This window comes from Leptodactylus fuscus, chromosome 9, assembly GCF_031893055.1.
Source record: "Leptodactylus fuscus isolate aLepFus1 chromosome 9, aLepFus1.hap2, whole genome shotgun sequence".
Classification (NCBI taxonomy): Eukaryota; Metazoa; Chordata; class Amphibia; order Anura; family Leptodactylidae; genus Leptodactylus; species Leptodactylus fuscus.
This window is the reverse complement of record NC_134273.1, coordinates 5,353,606-5,375,359: the sequence shown is the minus strand read 5'-3', so window position 1 is coordinate 5,375,359 and position 21,754 is coordinate 5,353,606. Positions and strand designations below refer to the sequence as shown.

Sequence of the window (21,754 nt, the reverse complement as noted above, 5' to 3'; positions counted from 1 at the left end):
ACACAAGGTGGCGCTCCTGCTCAATGATAGGAACTGGAAGTCTTTCATTCTAGATCTTAAACTTCTTATTCTTTTCTTATTTGCCTAAATCCAATGCTTGTGTCTATTTCTGGAGACTTGTTCAGGACCAGAGCCCGGCCACACATACAACAGAGAAATAAAGCTCTGCAGAATCATTATTATTATTATTATTATTATTATTATTATTACTTTGAATTTACAGAAATACATAAAATGTGAAGATGCAAAAGATAATAGGAAAAAAAACAAAAAAAACAAAAAAAAATTCTGGACATAAAGTTACCCAAAAAAGAAAGAAATAGAAAGATAGATTAGTTACATAGGACAATTTCTCAGTGGATTGTAGAATCCGGACAATGGTTATAGCAGACACTGCGTTGAATATCAGTGATGACCACAAGATGGCGCACGCAGGTGTGGATATTTTTTTTTCACTCTTTTGTGCCCCCCCCCCCCCCCCCCCCAAATTGGGCTGAAGCCTTAATATTTCTTAATCCACTGTGCTCAGTGCAGAGAGAACCTGAGAGTGAGTGAGAAGATCCTGGGAAGTGTATCATGTTATTATATGGCATTCTGCTAAACCTGGGCTTGTACTATGTCAGGTAAGTGTCCGCACTGTCTATATACTGCACAATATGTTATCCTAAAGTAGTCTATTAATACAGCACAAGAAAAAAATTATTATGGTTTGAGATACACAAGGAGTTAATGTCCTTATAGCAAAGATATCCTGGATGTGACAAAGGAATTAATTTTCAGTACAGTGATGACATATATATATATATCAGTGAGATAGTGGCAGAATGTGTGAGAAAGTCATAATATGTTATAGGATTATGTCTCATATTATGTATTTATACATCGGTTAAACAAAGGGATGGATGAAAATTTCATCTTGATGTAATAGACCTATTATAATACTACTCCTATGTACAAGAATATAACTACTATAATACTGCTCCTATGTACAAGAATATAACTACTATAATACTACCTCCTATGTACAAGAATATAACTACTATAATACTGCTCCTATGTACAAGAATATAACTACTATAATACTACTCCTATGTACAAGAATATAACTACTATAATACTGCTCCTATGTACAAGAATATAACTACTATAATACTGCTCCTATGTACAAGAATATAACTACTATAATACTACTCCTATGTACAAGAATATAACTACTATAATACTACTCCTATGTACAAGAATATAACTACTATAATACTACTCCTATGTACAAGAATATAACTACTATAATACTACCTCCTATGTACAAGAATATAACTACTATAATACTGCCCCTATGTACAAGAATATAACTACTATAATACTACTCCTATGTACAAGAATATAACTACTATAATACTACTCCTATGTACAAGAATATAACTACTATAATACTACCTCCTATGTACAGGAATATAACTACTATAATACTACCTCCTATGTACAAGAATATAACTACTATAATACTACCTCCTATGTACAGGAATATAACTACTATAATACTACCTCCTATGTACAAGAATATAACTACTATAATACTACCTCCTATGTACAGGAATATAACTACTATAATACTACCTCCTATGTACAAGAATATAACTACTATAATACTACTCCTATGTACAAGAATATAACTACTATAATACTACTCCTATGTACAAGAATATAACTACTATAATACTACTCCTATGTACAAGAATATAACTACTATAATACTACCTCCTATGTACAAGAATATAACTACTATAATACTACTCCTATGTACAAGAATATAACTACTATAATACTACCTCCTATGTACAAGAATATAACTACTATAATACTGCTCCTATGTACAAGAATATAACTACTATAATACTACTCCTATATACAAGAATATAACTACTATAATACTACCTCCTATGTACAAGAATATAACTACTATAATACTACTCCTATGTACAAGAATATAACTACTATAATACTACTCCTATGTACAAGAATATAACTACTATAATACTACCTCCTATGTACAAGAATATAACTACTCTAATACTGCTCCTATGTACAAGAATATAACTACTATAATACTACTCCTATGTACAAGAATATAACTACTATAATACTACTCCTATGTACAAGAATATAACTACTATAATACTACCTCCTAGCTGTGAGGACGTGTTTTTGTAGCTCTCCTGAGGCTCCTGATGTCTGGAGATAGCCCAGGGCGGGGCCACCCTGGGTGGGGAAGTTCCCCTGCCAAGGCCCAGGCTCCAAGGCCTTCTCTGGGAAGCAATTCCCAGACAACTAAAAAAATGGATGGAAATCCTAAAGTCCCCAGTAATGGGAATCGTGTCCAGTGTGTCAGCAGTCCTAGTGCAGCAAGCCAAGATGGGAAGAAAGTTGTAAAGGAAGAAGTAACGGAAGCAAGCAGTAGTACGGTGCAACAACCAAGCAAAATGGTTGAATGTAAGGAGCAAACTTTGCAGCCTGTGCAGACTCCATTGCAGGTTGCAGGTGTCCAGTCCACCCCACCCTCCTGCAGACAGAGGAGAACATCCCTGGAGAAGCAGACCATGCAGGAGAACATGCAGCAGTCTGTATTGGTACGGTCTGAGCGGACAAGATCTGGAAGCGGTAACTACAAAAATGTAGTGAAGGCAGTGGAGGAGATCAAAGGGAGACCAGCGGGGAAGCTTCAAGGTACCAGCAGTACAGTCACTGGAAATAAACTGGGACATAGTCCCCAGTCTGGACATTGTGGGCCCATGGCAGTGACAACAGCCGTAGCATGTCAGAAATCACAGGCTACACCAACCAGAAGCCATACTGGGGGTAACCAACCTGCAAAGCTTTCCAACAATGCACAGACTGTCACAGCTACTGAGCGAGCACCAGAACTGCGCCTGGCAGATGAGATACCAGCACTGGTCAAGCGACTGGAGACATTGAAGGCCAGTAAAATATATCTGCAGAGACAGATTGAATGTGCGTATAATCTAAAAAAGTCTGCATGCCCTGAGAAACTGGTGTTACTGGACAGGAAGCTGAGCGCACTGGCGAAAGAGCTCGCCGAGAACGTACGGGAGACCGAGACTGTACTGGAGCAAATGGGACCGGTGGGAGAATCGTACAGAAACCAGCAGCGGTTCCAGGAATACCAGAAGTCACCATCACCTTGTGCCAAAGCTGGGTCTGAACCCTCTCAAGGTGGCAGCCAGCAGTCCCATGTAAAACCAGTTCTGCAGCCAGCAAGTTTCCCTTTTAAGGAAGGGAATTTGTACGGGAAAGCGACCAGTGTTCAGCAACAGCAAAAACCTGCAGCAGTTCTCAGCAAGGCACCACAAGTCCCAGCAACCAGCACTTTGCAACCAGGTCATGGACCCCTGCCTAATGGTAATGAAGTAGCAGCTGTGCAGACACCACAAGTCCCAGGAGACAAGTCATTGCAGCAGGACTATGGACTCTTACCTGAAGGTACTGGGGGAGTAACATATTTGGGGTTACAGGTTGTGGACTCTGTTGTGCAGGACTCTGCTGCCGCTGACTGTAGTGGTAATATGGACTCTGCTATGCAGGACTCTGCTGCCGCTGACTATAATACTAATATGGACTCTGCTGTGCAGGACTCTGCTGCCGCTGATTGTCTGACTAATGTGCCTGATATTATGGATATTCCTGTATGTGATAGCGGCCCAGCAGGGGAAGGTGTCTCTGGGGGGGATCCTTCACGATCTATGGCGTCAGACCCCTCTGCAGTCCAGTCTCTGGAGTCTGGTGATATTGCAGACATAGAGGTTGATGGTGGGGCGGACACAGGACAGTCCAGTGTGCAGGACTTTCCCCCTCTAGATACTCGCGCAGTAGCAGAACCACATGGTACAGGTGCTCAGCAGCCCACACAGCGCCCACAAACACGCCAAGATGGCGGATCTGGCCGTACCTCCTCAGGGAATGCCTGGAGCCGCGGTGCTCCATCTTTTGCATCAAACTCCAATTATACAGGCCAGGCTTTCAGGAGGAGGAATGTAGTCAGGTTTAGGCACGGAGGTGCCAAGGAGGATCTGCCGGATAGGAGGTTTGTGGTCCGAGAGCTCCTATGTACCCAGATGGGCTTTGTGCCGACTGATATCCTGGCCGTCATAAACCTTCCTGACCGCCAGGGGTATGATGTTAGTTTTAAGCTGATGTCTGATCTGGACCGGTTCTGGGCCAATCTCACCAGGTTGAGAGATACGGAAGGTTGGGATAAGTTCAGTTTCATCCCCATCTCTAGGCCAGATACAGCCTCTGTCACAATTGTATTTTGGAATGAAGCCGTTCCCCCTCAGGATATTGTCATCTGGCTCAGGAGGCATTGTGACCTCATGTCCGATCTTAGTAAGAACAGGGATGAAGACGGGGTCTGGACCGGTGGGTGGAGGGTCCTGGTGAAGTTGCGTCAGCAGAACAACATAACCCAACATCTGCCCAATTCGTTCTTTATAGGCCGAGAAAAAGGGATCTGCTTCTATGCGGGTCAGCCTCGCCGGTGCTTCAAGTGTGGGAAGGCCGGCCATGTGGCCAGTGTATGCTCCATGGTAAAGTGTAGCCTATGTAATGAAATGGGCCACGTGAGTGCCACATGCCAAAGCATTAGGTGTAACCTGTGCGGTCGGATCGGTCACCCCCACAGAGATTGTCCTGATGCCTGGCATAACATCTGTAAGGATAGCCCTGATGAGGACTTGCTGGCAGCGGCTGATGACATACAGGAGGAGGAGGAGGCGCTATTGTCAGGGTCAGTAGTCACGGAGGCGGAGCCTCAACCACATACAGGTGATACCACCCAAGACCAGGCCGAGTCGGGACCCATTGAGACGACCATGGAGGTTGTCGAGCAGGTTGTACAACCCTCAGTGGTCGTCTCTTCTCCTGCCCGATCATCCAACAATAATAAAAGGAGGAAGAAGGATAAAGCCAGCCGTAAGCCTGAGGGTGAGTGGACCACAGTAGAAAAGCCTACAAAGATGAGAGTAAGTAGTGCAGGCGAGGTCACTGCAACGGGGAATAGATTTAGTGTCCTATCAGAGTCAGACGGAGAAGCAGAACTAGACAGAGAACTCTCACGAATGATGGCGGAGTATGAGGATGAACCAGAGGGCGATCCTCCCAATAAGAGGAGACCCCACCGAGATGAGGGGCAGTCCGAATCGGACATGGAAACAGCTGGTCACCAGGACACCTCTGACTCTGATCTATGACAATGGGGCCCATCTCTCTGTTTCTCATATTCCTAGTTGTTCTGATGGCAGGTTTCTATCTTAAAGTTATCTCTAGTAATGTGAATAGCATCCGAGCAAGGAGGACAAGACACGCAGTGTATGAACATCTGAGATATCTTGATGCCGATGTCTATTTCTTACAAGAAACCCGTTTAAATACTTTAGGACTAATACGAGAAGCAGAGAGAGAATGGAAATCTGGCCCGTCCTTCTGGTCTCTGGCTGTGGAACCTTATGCCGGGGTTTCTATACTGTTTAACACCCCTGATGTCACCATACACAGACTAACTGAGGTTCTGATGGGGAGGTGCCTGGTTTTAGAAGTTACCATCCGAGGCAGAAGGCTCCGACTCATTAATATCTATGGTCCACCGCAGTCGGTGATGGAAAGGGCACGTCTGTTTGATGAAGTCAAGCAGTACTTGTTTACATCTGTTCCGGTAGTCATGGCAGGGGACTTCAATGCCACCATGTCATCCAGTGACAGACCTACTGGTCGGCCTCTCACCAGGGACTGCAAGGTCTTAAGCAGAATTATTTCACAGGCTGGTCTGTCTGATGTGTTTACTGAGGGTGGTAGGAAACCAAAATTCACTTACTCCTGCGCTGGTAGATGCAGTCGGATAGACTTAGCTCTGGTCAGTCCCGCTGAGCATGTTAGTGAGAAAAGTGAAAAGACAGTCCCTTATTCTGACCATCTGGCTTTGTATTTTTGCTTGGGCTCCACAAAACGCCCTGATATTGGGAGAGGCCTATGGAAGCTCAATTCCAGCCTCTTGGACGATGACTGTGTCCGGAGTTGTGTCCACTCTCTATTTCAGAACCAGCTTGAGAGAGTGGTGTTTTATGACAACATGGCAGACTGGTGGGAGGATGTCAAGGAGGAGATCAGATCCCTCTTAAGGAGACTGTCAGTTAAGAAGGGGAAGAGTAAGTATAGCCAGTATCTCAGGCTGCGGAAAGAATTAGAGTCACTCTATTCGGCGGGCGGGGATAACCAACAGAAGATTGACCGGCTGAAATCTGAGATCAGTCAGTATCAGTACCGCAGGTATACATCCCTGGTTCTTGAACGGGATTATGGGTCCTTAGGGGCTCCGGATCCTTTTGAGAATTGCAGGGAGCGGGTGGCAAATAAATCGGTCACAGGTCTCACTGACTCCCAGGGTGTTTTACAGGAGTCTCGGGAGGGTATCCTGGGGGTGGTGAGAACTTACTATGCTGACTTGTTTCAGAAGAAGGTTTTGGATAGAGAGAAGGTGGCTCAATTCTTGGAGGCAACTCCAGGTCCTGATACTAATGATTTGGACTTTTCTCCTTTGACAGCAGAGTTAACAGTGGAGGAGGTGAAAGAGGCCATAGATAAGTTACATCTGAAGAAGGCACCAGGTCCAGATGGGATTACAGCTGAGTTCTATAAGAAATTCCGAGACCTCTTGGCACCAATTCTCGTGGATGTATACAAAACTAGTCTAGAAAACCACCTGATGCCTCCATCCATGAGAGTGTCCTCCCTGATCCTGCTGTCTAAAGGTAAAGAGCCTAGTGACATCAAGAACTGGAGGCCGATTGCCCTCTTGAATGTCGATAGGAAGATTCTTGCAAAAATTCTGTTCTCTAGATTAGTTTGTTTGTCCCCGGCACTGTTGGCAGGCTCACAGTTTGGCACAGTTAAAGGGCGGAACATCTCTGGAGCAGTTATCTCGATAAGGGAGATGTTTGAGAGATGTAAAGCTCTGAGGTGTGGGAGATATGTTGTGAGTCTTGACCAGGCTAAGGCCTTTGACAGAGTAGACCATGAGTATCTATGGGCGACTTTGACAAAGTACGGTATTCCGGGACAATTTGTGGATTGGCTGAGAACTTTGTACCGTGAGGCGGAGAGCTTTCCTCTGATTAATGGTTGGCAGGGTGATGCTTTCAGGGTTGAGGCAGGGGTGAGACAAGGTTGCCCACTGAGTCCATTACTGTACGTGTTTGCCATAGACCCGTTTCTTAGGTCACTGCAGGAGTGTGATTTTCAGGGGGCGCCGGTCCCCCACTGCTTGCCCCTGAGAGTTGTTGCCTACGCGGATGATGTGACTGTGGTGATATCTGAGCCTCGTGAGGTGGAGATGTTGTCTGCAGCCATCAGAAGTTACTCAGAGGCCTCCGGGTCTCTTGTCAACCTTGAGAAGAGTCAAGCTCTCTGGACGGGTCATACTGGTCCTACATTTGATCTGCCGCAGTTTGCACAGGCCTCCTCCTATATTAAGATCCTTGGGGTGAAATTCGGGAGGGATGATAATTGCAGACTAAATTGGGAAGAAAAGTTGGAATCTGGAAATGCAAAGGTTCAGCGATGGAAGAACTGGAGGCTGACCTATAGAGAAAGGGTTAAAATGTTGAAGACTTACCTGGTCCCTGTCTTCTTGTACGTCTCTGTTGTCTTTCCTTTGCCAGAATCTTTCTCCGCTAGGCTCTTTAGCCTGTTCTTCCAACTTTTGTGGGGGAACAGGTTGAACCCAGTAAAAAGAGGGATAACCTACCTACGGAGGAGAGAGGGTGGGCTGGATATGTTAAATCCAAGGGTGTTTTTTGACTCCATGTTTCTAAAAGTAAATTTTGGTTGCCTGGACTCAGATAACAGCTCCCTGTGGGTAAATAGTATCAGGAATTGGATATTGCCTTTTGCAGAATCCTGGGTGCGAGGCGGCAGCCTTAAGAGGGGTCGATCGACTCGTGACTACCTCCCCCAGTATCTGGACTATGGCATAAGGTGCCTGAAAAAATGGGGTATTGAAAAGACCTATCTGGTGAGTAAGACCAGGAGAGATCTATACACCAGGGTATGTAAGACCTTCTATTGTCTCCAGCCGGCATTGAGGGACTGCACATCTATAACCCTGCAGGATAGTCTGAGGCTCCTCACTGGTCGGAGGCTCCCTGCAAAGTTCTTTGACATTGCCTGGCTATCTCTGCATGGGAAACTTTTTGTAAGAGGCAACTTAAAACATCTCAGTGTGACAGATCGGGCATGTCCATTGGGTTGTCAGCAGGAGGAGACAATGGCACATTTTATATCAGAGTGCGGGGGAGGGCGAAAGATCTGGCAGGAAATATCCCGGAGGCTGAAAATTCCCCGATTACAATCACTCAAATACCCCGAAATCATATATGGCATCCCAACTAATATAGGTGACATTAACCGGGAGACCCTGTATATTATTATTACTGTCATCAAATATTATCACTGGCATACAAGGACCCAGGAGTCCCTACACAGAGAGCCCTTCCGTCATATGACCGCTGTCACATATATCATGTCTGAACTGAGGTGGATAAAGTCTCTGGAGGTCAGAAAAAAGTCTGATAATGTAAAATTGTGGAGAAATGTATATATCGATTGCTGAATATTCTGATAACACTGCAAATAAGTCTGTTCATTTATTTATGGATTTATTTTTTTTCCCCCCTCTTTATCCTGCCAGCAATGGACTCTTAAGTTAAAGTGATTCTCATTTTTGTTATCTGACAGACATGTCTGATTTATGTTATATTATTATTATTATTAGTTATTAATTCTGCTGGAATGTAATGTATTTTTGTTTTGTTTTTACTAATAAAAATTACCTCCTATGTACAAGAATATAACTACTCTAATACTGCTCCTATGTACAAGAATATAACTACTATAATACTACTCCTATGTACAAGAATATAACTACTATAATACTACTCCTATGTACAAGAATATAACTACTATAATACTACTCCTATATACAAGAATATAACTACTATAATACTACCTCCTATGTACAAGAATATAACTACTATAATACTACTCCTATGTACAAGAATATAACTACTATAATACTACTCCTATATACAAGAATATAACTACTATAATACTACCTCCTATGTACAAGAATATAACTACTATAATACTACTCCTATGTACAAGAATATAACTACTATAATACTACTCCTATGTACAAGAATATAACTACTATAATACTGCTCCTATGTACAAGAATATAACTACTATAATACTGCCCCCTATGTACAAGAATATAACTACTATAATACCACTCCTATGTACAAGAATATAACTACTATAATACTACTCCTATGTACAAAAATATAACTACTATAATACTGCTCCTATATACAAGAATATAACTACTATAATACTACCTCCTATGTACAAGAATATAACTACTATAATACTGCTCCTATGTACAAGAATATAACTACTATAATACTGCCCCCTATGTACAAGAATATAACTACTATAATACTACTCCTATGTACAAGAATATAACTACTATAATACTACTCCTATGTACAAAAATATAACTACTATAATACTGCTCCTATATACAAGAATATAACTACTATAATACTACCTCCTATGTACAAGAATATAACTATTATAATACTACTCCTATGTACAAGAATATAACTACTATAATACTACTCCTATGTACAAGAATATAACTACTATAATACTGCTCTATGTACAAGAATATAACTACTATAATACTACCTCCTATGTACAGGAATATAACTACTATAATACTACTCCTATGTACAAGAATATAACTACTATAATACTACCTCCTATGTACAAGAATATAACTACTATAATACTGCTCCTATGTACAAGAATATAACTACTATAATACTGCTCTATGTACAAGAATATAACTACTATAATACTATCTCCTATGTACAGGAATATAACTACTATAATACTACTCCTATGTACAAGAATATAACTACTATAATACTGCTCCTATGTACAAGAATATAACTACTATAATACTACTCCTATGTACAAGAATATAACTACTAAAATACTACTCCTATGTACAAGAATATAACTACTATAATACTGCTCCTATGTACAAGAATATAACTACTATAATACTGCTCCTATGTACAAGAATATAACTACTATAATACTACCTCCTATGTACAAGAATATAACTACTATAATACTACCTCCTATGTACAAGAATATAACTACTATAATACTACTCCTATGTACAAGAATATAACTACTATAATACTACTCCTATGTACAAGAATATAACTACTATAATACTACTCCTATGTACAAGAATATAACTACTAAAATACTACTCCTATGTACAAGAATATAACTACTATAATACTGCTCCTATGTACAAGAATATAACTACTATAATACTGCTCCTATGTACAAGAATATAACTACTATAATACTACCTCCTATGTACAAGAATATAACTACTATAATACTACCTCCTATGTACAAGAATATAACTACTATAATACTACTCCTATGTACAAGAATATAACTACTATAATACTACTCCTATGTACAAGAATATAACTACTATAATACTACTCCTATGTACAAGAATATAACTACTATAATACTACCTCCTATGTACAAGAATAAAACTACTATAATACTACTCCTATGTACAAGAATATAACTACTATAATACTACCTCCTATGTACAAGAATATAACTACTATAATACTACCTCCTATGTACAAGAATATAACTACTATAATACTACTCCTATGTACAAGAATATAACTACTATAATACTACTCCTATGTACAAGAATATAACTACTATAATACTACCTCCTATGTACAAGAATATAACTACTATAATACTACCTCCTATGTACAAGAATATAACTACTATAATACTACCTCCTATGTACAAGAATATAACTACTATAATACTACCTCCTATGTACAAGAATATAACTACTATAATACTACTCCTATGTACAAGAATATAACTACTATAATACTACTCCTATGTACAAGAATATAACTACTATAATACTACCTCCTATGTACAAGAATATAACTACTATAATACTACCTCCTATGTACAAGAATATAACTACTATAATACTACTCCTATGTACAAGAATATAACTACTAAAATACTACTCCTATGTACAAGAATATAACTACTATAATACTGCTCCTATGTACAAGAATATAACTACTATAATACTGCTCCTATGTACAAGAATATAACTACTATAATACTACCTCCTATGTACAAGAATATAACTACTATAATACTACCTCCTATGTACAAGAATATAACTACTATAATACTACTCCTATGTACAAGAATATAACTACTATAATACTACTCCTATGTACAAGAATATAACTACTATAATACTACCTCCTATGTACAAGAATATAACTACTATAATACTACCTCCTATGTACAAGAATATAACTACTATAATACTACTGCTATGTACAAGAATATAACTACTATAATACTGCTCCTATGTACAAGAATATAACTACTATAATACTACTCCTATGTACAAGAATATAACTACTATAATACTACTCCTATGTACAAGAATATAACTACTATAATACTACTCCTTTGTACAAGAATATAAATACTATAATACTACCTCCTATGTACAAGAATATAACTACTATAATACTACTCCTATGTACAAGAATATAACTACTATAATACTACTCCTACGTACAAGAATATAACTACTATAATACTGCTCCTATATACAAGAATATAACTACTATAATACTACCTCCTATGTACAAGAATATAACTACTATAATACTACCTCCTATGTACAAGAATATAACCACTATAATACTACTCCTATGTACAAGAATATAACTACTATAATACTGCTCTATGTACAAGAATATAACTACTATAATACTACTCCTATGTACAAGGATATAACTACTATAATACTGCTCCTATGTACAAGAATATAACTACTATAATACAACTCCTATGTACAAGAATATAACTACTATAATACTGCTCCTATGTACAAGAATATAACTACTATAATACTGCTCCTATGTACAAGAATATAACTACTATAATACTACCTCCTATGTACAAGAATATAACTACTATAATACTACTCCTATGTACAAGAATATAAATACTATAATACTACCTCCTATGTACAAGAATATAAATACTATAATACTACCTCCTATGTACAAGAATATAACTACTATAATACTGCTCCTATGTACAAGAATATAACTACTATAATACTACTCCTATGTACAAGAATATAAATACTATAATACTACCTCCTATGTACAAGAATATAACTACTATAATACTACTCCTATGTACAAGAATATAACTACTATAATACTGCTCCTATGTACAAGAATATAACTACTATAATACTACTCCTATGTACAAGAATATAACTACTATAATACTACTCCTATGTACAAGAATATAAATACTATAATACTACCTCCTATGTACAAGAATATAACTACTATAATACTACTCCTATGTACAAGAACATAACTACTATAATACTACTCCTATGTACAAGAATATAACTACTATAATACTGCTCCTATGTACAAGAATATAACTACTATAATACTGCTCCTATGTACAAGAATATAACTACTATAATACTACCTCCTATGTACAAGAATATAACTAGTATAATACTACCTCCTATGTACAAGAATATAACTACTATAATACTGCTCCTATGTACAAGAATATAACTACTATAATACTACTCCTATGTACAAGAATATAACTACTATAATACTACTCCTATGTACAATAATATAACTACTATAATACTACTCCTATGTACAAGAATATAACTACTATAATACTACCTCCTATGTACAAGAATATAACTACTATAATACTACTCCTATGTACAAGAATATAACTACTATAATACTACTCCTATGTACAAGAATATAACTACTATAATACTACTCCTATGTACAAGAATATAACTACTATAATACTACTCCTATGTACAAGAATATAACTACTATAATACTACTCTATGTACAAGAATATAACTACTATAATACTACTCCTATGTACAAGAATATTACTACTATAATACTACTCCTATGTACAAGAATATAACTACTATAATACTACTCCTATGTACAGGAATATAACTACTATAATACTGCGTCCTATGTACAAGAATATAACTACTATAATACTACCCCTATGTACAAGAATATAACTACTATAATACTACTCCTATGTACAGGAATATAACTACTATAATACTGCGTCCTATGTACAAGAATATTACTACTATTATACTACTCCTATGTACAAGAATATAACTACTATAATACTACCTCCTATGTACAAGAATATAACTACTATAATACTACACCTATGTACAAGAATATAACTACTATAATACTGCTCCTATGTACAAGAATATAACTACTATAATACTACTCCTATGTACAAGAATATAACTACTATAATACTACTCCTATATACAAGAATATAACTACTATAATACTATCTCCTATGTACAAGAATATAACTACTATAATACTGCTCCTATGTACAAGAATATAACTACTATAATACTACCTCCTATGTACAAGAATATAACTACTATAATACTACTCCTATGTACAAGAATATAACTACTATAATACTGCTCCTATGTACAAGAATATAACTACTATAATACTACCTCCTATGTACAAGAATATAACTACTATAATACTACACCTATGTACAAGAATATAACTACTATAATACTGCTCCTATGTACAAGAATATAACTACTATAATACTACTCCTATGTACAAGAATATAACTACTATAATACTACCTCCTATGTACAAGAATATAACTACTATAATACTACTCCTATGTACAAGAATATAACTACTATAATACTACTCCTATGTACAAGAATATAACTACTATAGTACTACTCCTATGTACAAGAATATAACTACTATAATACTACTCCTATGTACAAGAATATAACTACTATAATACTGCCTCCTATGTACAAGAATATAACTACTATAATACTGCCCCTATGTACAAGAATATAACTACTATAATACTACCTCCTATGTACAAGAATATAACTACTATAATACTACCCCCTATGTACAAGAATATAACTACTATAATACTACTCCTATATACAAGAATATAACTACTATAATACTGCTCCTATGTACAAGAATATAACTACTATAATACTACTCCTATATACAAGAATATAACTACTATAATACTACCCCCTATGTACAAGAATATAACTACTATAATACTACCTCCTATGTACAAGAATATAACTACTATAATACTGCTCCTATGTACAAGAATATAACTACTATAATACTACTCCTATGTACAAGAATATAACTACTATAATACTACTCCTATGTACAAGAATATAACTACTATAATACTACCCCCTATGTACAAGAATATAACTACTATAATACTACTCCTATATACAAGAATATAACTACTATAATACTGCTCCTATGTACAAGAATATAACTACTATAATACTGCTCCTATGTACAAGAATATAACTACTATAATACTACTCCTATGTACAAGAATATAACTACTATAATACTACTCCTATGTACAAGAATATAACTACTATAATACAGCTCCTATGTACAAGTATATAACTACTATAGTACTGCCCCCTATGTACAAGAATATAACTACTATAGTACTACTCCTATGTATGACTTCATATAAGTACTATACCAATATAATTCTCTGTCCACTATATAATATATGACGGTATTTTGGACCTTCAGTAGGTACAATCGGATGATATGAGATGAGGTTTCTGTATCTGGCGGTATGATTTGTGCCGCTCTTCCTCTTCGGCTTCCAGTGACACTTCATTCATTATTACAATTAGCCTCTAATGATCTGTGAAATAATGAGCTACTTGTTCTAATTAGACATTGAGCCGTATTTTTCCATAGTGACACAATGACTTGAGTTATGACTGAGACGTTGCTGATATTTGTGATGACACTCTCCATCCTTGTCCAGTTGTTCTTCACATGGAAATGTCACCAGTCAGAGCCTCCCAAAGCAGAGGTCGGAGAGATCGGCGGACAACGCTCCGGACCCCATAGACTGTGAGCTCTCCGCTTGGTCTTCCTGGAGCTCTTGTGATCCTTGTCAAAAATTAAGGGTAGGTGCGAAAAAAATAAATAAACAAAGACTGTATTTTTATTTGTTTTCAGTAGATGAGGGGTCAGTCTGTCTCTGAAGGAGTCTAAAGGGCGGAGCTTCACATGATGATTTGACCAATCCCATTGAATGTAGAGAATTTGATGTTTCTGGCACATATGGAGCCCCCGGCCATTAGTATTTGGTTGTGCCCACTTGTTTCACTTAATAGCACGAACATGATCCTCTACTTGGTAATTTCCACAAAATCTATCAAACCAAAAGATCGATATTAACTATTTAAAACTGCTCTATCTGGTTGTGTTCATGGAACAATCCTTTAAGTCTGACCCGCCCCCGAGGAGTCTGCAGAAGCTTCTTATTGGTTTCTCTTTGTGTTCCTCTTCTCCCAGTATCGGTACACACAGATGAGCCAAGTCCCTCAGTTCCGGGGTGACCTCTGTTACGTACTAGACCGGCAGGCGGAGAGCTGCATCATCAGGTCCATCTGTAGGAACACAAAGAGTTGTGAAGGCTTCCAATGTGTGGAGTCCGGTGAGTGGCCAATGCGGAGTCTCTATTCTGGGTTGACGTCTCTGGATACGAAAATCAATAACTTAAAATGTTTCCTTTTTGGCTTTAGGAAAGTGCTTGCCCCGTCGGCTCATGTGTAACGGAGACGATGACTGTGGCGACCTGTCTGACGAGAAGAACTGCAAGGTGGTTCGGAGCTCGTGTACTGATGAGATGGAACAGTACTGGGCTATCGAACGTCTGGCAGCGGGGTAAGCGCGTGCCCCCTGGATATAAATCCTCCTGATATATTCTGTCACCCTGCAAACATCACTAGGAGGAGCTCAAGAGCTCGCTGTATACAGTGTTTATAGAATACCTGAACAGTATGCGATAATCCCATCAGCGCCCCCTAGTGGTGGTTGCAGGAAGAGCTTTATAATATACTATACTGATCCTAGTAAGAGCGTTGTCTGGACAGTGAGCAAGAGAAGAGTGACAAGGAGACTAATAGAAGTCTTACATCTCCTCCTAGATTGAACTTATTCACCAATACCCAGGAGGGTTTGGTACTACAGCACCGATACTACGCCGGCGGCTGCTCGCCTCATTACATCCTGGGGACGAGGTTTAGAAAGCCGTACAATGTGGAAAGCTTCATCCCTGAGGTGTGTAGGAGATACATCTGCTCATCTCCTCTGTCTCTTGTCTTCTAGATACATTTGTTCTCCTTTCTTTCCTTCCATGTCTCCTCTCCATGTCTGTCTTCTCTTTGTGTCCTCTCACTCTCTGTCCTGTTCCTCTTCCACCCCCTCTCTGTATCTTCTCTCTATGTCACTTTCCCATGTCCGCTTTCTGCGCCTTCTCCATTGGATTTTCAGGCAGCTCCGAGAAGATCAGAAGGCAGAACCCCAACCCTGAAGCATTAGACTGATGTTGGGGGGACCCTTGGCATATGATATGAGTAATAATAAGTCACCTCCCCCTTGTCTATACTTTATACTGTTTCCTCTTTTTAGGCTAAAGGCAAATACGAGTTTTCCCTTTCCCATTATGAATCGTATTCTGATTATTCAAGGAACGTCTCCAAATTTCACTCCGTCCAGTCAAGCTTCAGCATCGGATTCAAGATTCCCTCAGTGTTCGAATTCGGGTTCAGCAAAAATGCACAAAACTTTAAAAACTATCGGTCACGAACAATGAGATTTTCCCAAAAGGTGATTATAGGGGTCATGTGACATCTCCGGGTATCCTAGAACATGTGGGGGGGGGGGGGGGTGCGCCCTGCAACTGGCAAAGGGATGGGTTACATATGAGATAGTACATGCAATGGGAACCCATGTCAGGTCTTCAGATCAGAGCCCCCATAGTATGGCCCTCACATAGACTGTATTAGGATACTAATATGGTAGGTCACTAAGGTTGAGCCGATCTTGAGATTTCAGGTTCGTTTTTAAAATCCAATTTCCGATCATTTTCCATTTGAACCTGATCCCGATCCCAATGCAAGTCAATGGGATTTTTTTTTAATGATCAAAGATCGTATTTTAAAAACGATCCTATTCACTACACAGCATGGAGTCCAAAAATTGAACGCTTTAATTTTTGGACTCCGCGCTGTGTAGTGATAAAAAAAAAAAAAAATCCCCCGGTTACTTAGTCCCCCCTGGTATCTGCTTACCTGCACAGAAGCGCTGCCGCTCCCCGTTCTTCTCACTCCTCTCTCATTCACATGCCTGCAGAGCGACGTGCGTGCCCCCGCCTCCCTAGGCTAGTGTTAGAGATGCTGGGAGTAGGCGGGGCTTGTTGTGGCTTAGGAGAGTGTGGGCGGGGAGATGTGAGTGCATCACTCATGTCTCCCCTCCCAGTACCTGCCCACACTCTCCTAAGCCACAATCCCCGCCTTCTCCCAAGAGAACAATGTGCAGCTGCAGCGGCAGTGGATCTGTGCAGGTAAGTTGAGCGATCAGGATCGGAATTCCATTCCCGATCTTTTTTAGGTGGGATCGGAACCCAATCGCGATCGTGATCCGATCACTCAACCCTATAGGTCACATGTGGACAGCAGGAATATGTAGTGCTTCTATTATGGGGTCCATTAAGAAGAGCCCCCAAGCTCCTGTTGGGTTCACCGCCCCAACCGTTATTGTTTCCAACAATCTTTTATTCTGGATTTTTCAGAAAAGTTTATATATCCATGCGCGATCCGACCTAGAACTGGTGAAATACAAACTCAAATCCCGGGACCTGATGCTTCACCCCGAGTTTTTCCAGAGGATAAAGCAGTTACCGACAGAATACGTGTACGGGGAATACCGAGAGCTCTACCGGGATTATGGGACACATTTCATCACGGAAGCCACGCTGGGCGGCGTCTATGAGTATACGCTGATCCTTAATGAGGAAGCCGTGAAGAATGAAGGTAACAATGTATCAGGATGAATCATTGTCTAGGTAATAGTCATCCCTAAGCACAGACCTGCTATCAGGGGTCCGGTCATTAACCCCTCCACTGCTGCAGGCCACCATAGATATAGAGATCCACCCCCTAGTGATGCACCCCGTATATAAAGGCGTTGTCCTAGAGTTACACTGACAGCCATGACCTGCTTCAGGAAATGGTCGTTTTTGATTCCCTTTTCCATGTTCCTCCCCCACCGCCCCCAGTGTGGCCCTAAACATATAGAGGGGCTCCGAAGCTTTTAAGTATCTCTTGAAATCATTGATCATCTTGCAATGTTCTCTTTTGCTAACCCTTTTATTGACTTTTCCCATCAGGTTACACATTGAGTGACGCCTCGTCTTGTATGCAGGCCGGGTTTTCTCTTGGCGGGAATATCTGTGGCGTTTGGGTGGGGGTCGGTATTACTGCTTCCAAGTGTGACAGACTCCTGAAGGAAATCGGAGGTGAGAAACTGCAAGTCGTCAAGTGTAATAATACAATATATTAATGGTGTAATCCCCTTAGTGTAGGCTCAGGCTCCTTAGTCCAATGCCTTTAGAGTTAGTGGGATATCTAAGGTCTTGTGGGCCCCAGTGCAAACTCTGAACAAGGCGCCCCTAATCCATCCCTATGGAGTATCCCTGATAGTGCTGGTTATGGGGAGCGCACAGTGTCTGATAGACTAGGAAGGGATACATAGTAGCCGAAGCCGCCATTATGGAGAATACAGAGAGATAGCAGTGCAGAGCCCACGTGCAAGCAACAGCAAGTGCTGATCTGTGGGGGTCCTGACAGTCCAACCCCTGACAATCTAATATTGATCACCTGTCTTAATGATCGGCCATCTTTTTTTGAAAGGTGGATAATCCCTTTAAAGGATCATTCCAGTTCCTTGTAGTTCAGTAGGAGATCTGTGGACGTCCAACACCCGGGAACCCTGCTGATCAGCAGGTTTGTAAAATGACAACGCCCAACATCCCTGAATTATGACCTTCATCTTATATTGCAGATAACAAAGCCAATCGTGCAGTAGTGGAGGATTTTGTCGCCCTTGTAAGAGGAGGGGGTAGTGAACACATCACGGCACTCGCATACAGGAACCTCCCGACCCCTGACCTGATGCAAGAATGGGGCGACGCTGTGCAATACAATCCAGAAATCATAAAAATCAAGGTAAAGCAATTCTAGTAATGTGATATTATATAATGGAGCGGCTCTCAGTTACAATATGTGTAATGTCTGATCATTGTGTCTGAGACTTTGTAGCTGACGGTCAGTTCCGTATTCTTCATAAGATCTCTGCTTGCTGTTGGTCAAATAGTCATTGATTATCTTTAGTGGAAGAAAACCTGCCCCGATCTGGTTGTATCTTTCCACTGCTAACTGGTTTGTTACAATGTATCAGCACACAAGTCTCCAGACTGATGGCTCTCAGTTACACTGATACATTGTTACGTGTCATTCACCCTATGGAAATGTAACAAACACAGAGATTTAGAGAAGAGCTAGAAATTGTAACAAGTTCAATTAGAAAGTCACAGAATTGTTTATTGTACAGGATGTGGTTGTATTTACATGAGACCGTCCCTTTAATTGAGACCTAGTGAGTTACAGGTTTAGATGGTCTCTGATCTCTAAGCCTTCCCTCGTGTCTTGCAGGTCAGTCCCTTGTATGAGCTTGTGACAGCAACAGATTTCGTTGGGGCAAATGTCTTACAAGCGAACATGAAGCGGGCCTTGGAAGAATTTGACGCGGAGACCAATTCCTGCCGCTGCAGCCCTTGTCGTAACAATGGCGTCGCACAGTTCAATGGTAAAGATATTAGGGCAATAATATGTCATGGAGGGATTATATGTAATGCACTAAATGGAGATGAGAGAAATATACGGATCTGCTGTCATAGAAGTATAAAGGAGCTGCAGGCTCTGAGTTCAGGGGTTGTTCCCTGTGGAGCTTCAAGTGCAAAAAATCTGTGGTTGTTCCCTTTGGAGCTACCCCTAACACTTCCCGCCACTGTATGACGAGGGACCTGCGGTTCTACTTTCTGTATTTTGGAGATTAACACCATTAAAGAAGGTGCAGCCGATCTTCTGCATCCGTTGGGAGAGTCGGCCCAGACATTCTGCCCAATAGTTCCCTAGTAACAGGGAGTGAACAGCAAATTCAGGCAGAAAACAGCAACATTTTTATACAAAGTACAATTTCATGTTGTTACAGAATTCCATATTCCCCCCCAATCCCATAACCTATTAAATGAGACTAAACCGTCTGAAAGTTACTGACCATTTACTGACCTGATATAGAACATTTTTTGTCTGTCTGGGGTGGACTTATATTTTGTGTTTGCTCTTTACAGAGAACCGCTGTGAATGTGTTTGTCCATTGGGGTTCAAAGGCTCAGCTTGTGAAATCGCCGCAAGGCCGGGTAAATAATACCGCCAGCCCATTCACTCATGTCTGTTTGGCTTTTATTATCATTGTTAAAGGGAAAGGTCACAAGTTACATTTCAGTCAGTGGTGAAAGATGTGACTCCGGAGCTCCCCCTACAGCTGGAGCCTCAGACCCTGCTAGATGCAAATAACCAAGGGTTAACATAGATTCACATTGTCTGATACATTATATCATATATCGTAAGATACCTGTATTATAAATGGGAAAACATGGGGGCTGCGCGGTCTGCACTGGGGCCAAGGAGCGTCACCTAAACAATGCCCCCAGGACAGGGAATCCTTGGAGTCGGACCTGGTCCATAAACCCCCCATATTAAGGTCCTTTACTCTTAGGGTAAGTTCACATGGAGGAATTTGCTGTGGATTTGGGGGCAGATTCCGCCCTGGAATCAGCGGCAAATTCAGTTCAGATTCTTCCTCCCAATGTTTGCAATGATAGGCAGAGCTCGCAGCAGGTCCTGCTCCATCTTGGTTCGAGGCTCCCAGTTGGTGACGCCCATTCATCTTGTCCTAATCAGCAGTGGAAAGAATTGCCATCTTATCATGGGTAGAAAACGGCGGTGGAAAATGAGGAATTCCTATTCTTTTTCCTCCGTGTGAACTTACCCTTAGAGATGAGCAAACTGGTTTGCTACAAATTTTTGAAAAATGTTGGGTTTGGCCGAATCCGAGATTTTGTGTTTTACTACCCACAAATGATTGGTATACTCCGAAGTCTCTTTAGACCTCAAAGTATAAAAAGTAAAGACCCAGAGAAGATGCAGAAACCTACTAACCGCTGACACTCACCTCTCCTGGGCCTCCTCGCCGCTCCTGACCTTCCATTTCCTCGGTCTACAGACTAAAGATTTTCCTTTAGTTTGATTTTTTTCTTGTTTTATTTTTCAGCTTCGAAAATAGATGGCGGTTGGAGTTGTTGGTCGAGCTGGTCATCGTGCTCCGGGAGATCCCAGACGAGGCAGCGGCAGTGCAATAACCCCAGGCCACAGAATGGAGGCCAGCCATGTGAAGGAGCCCCCAGCGACACAAGGAGCTGCTAACTGGATCCATAATCTGCCCCTCACTATCAT

The 21,754-nt window shown here is 40.1% G+C and overlaps 1 protein-coding gene across 1 annotated transcript; it reads left to right on the top strand.

Annotated features, from left to right (window-relative positions):
* Window positions 1-542: 542 nt before the first annotated feature.
* On the top strand, window positions 543-21,731 carry C8B (complement C8 beta chain). Its single transcript, XM_075287816.1, has 12 exons — window positions 543-623; window positions 15,154-15,298; window positions 15,690-15,831; window positions 15,920-16,061; window positions 16,325-16,457; window positions 16,809-17,006; window positions 17,971-18,211; window positions 18,568-18,696; window positions 19,242-19,405; window positions 19,892-20,045; window positions 20,590-20,658; window positions 21,573-21,731. Exons 1-12 carry the CDS (start codon window positions 577-579, stop codon window positions 21,722-21,724), a joined length of 1,716 nt encoding a protein of 571 aa, XP_075143917.1. The 5' UTR covers window positions 543-576; the 3' UTR covers window positions 21,725-21,731.
* The last annotated feature ends 23 nt before the right edge of the window (window positions 21,732-21,754 follow it).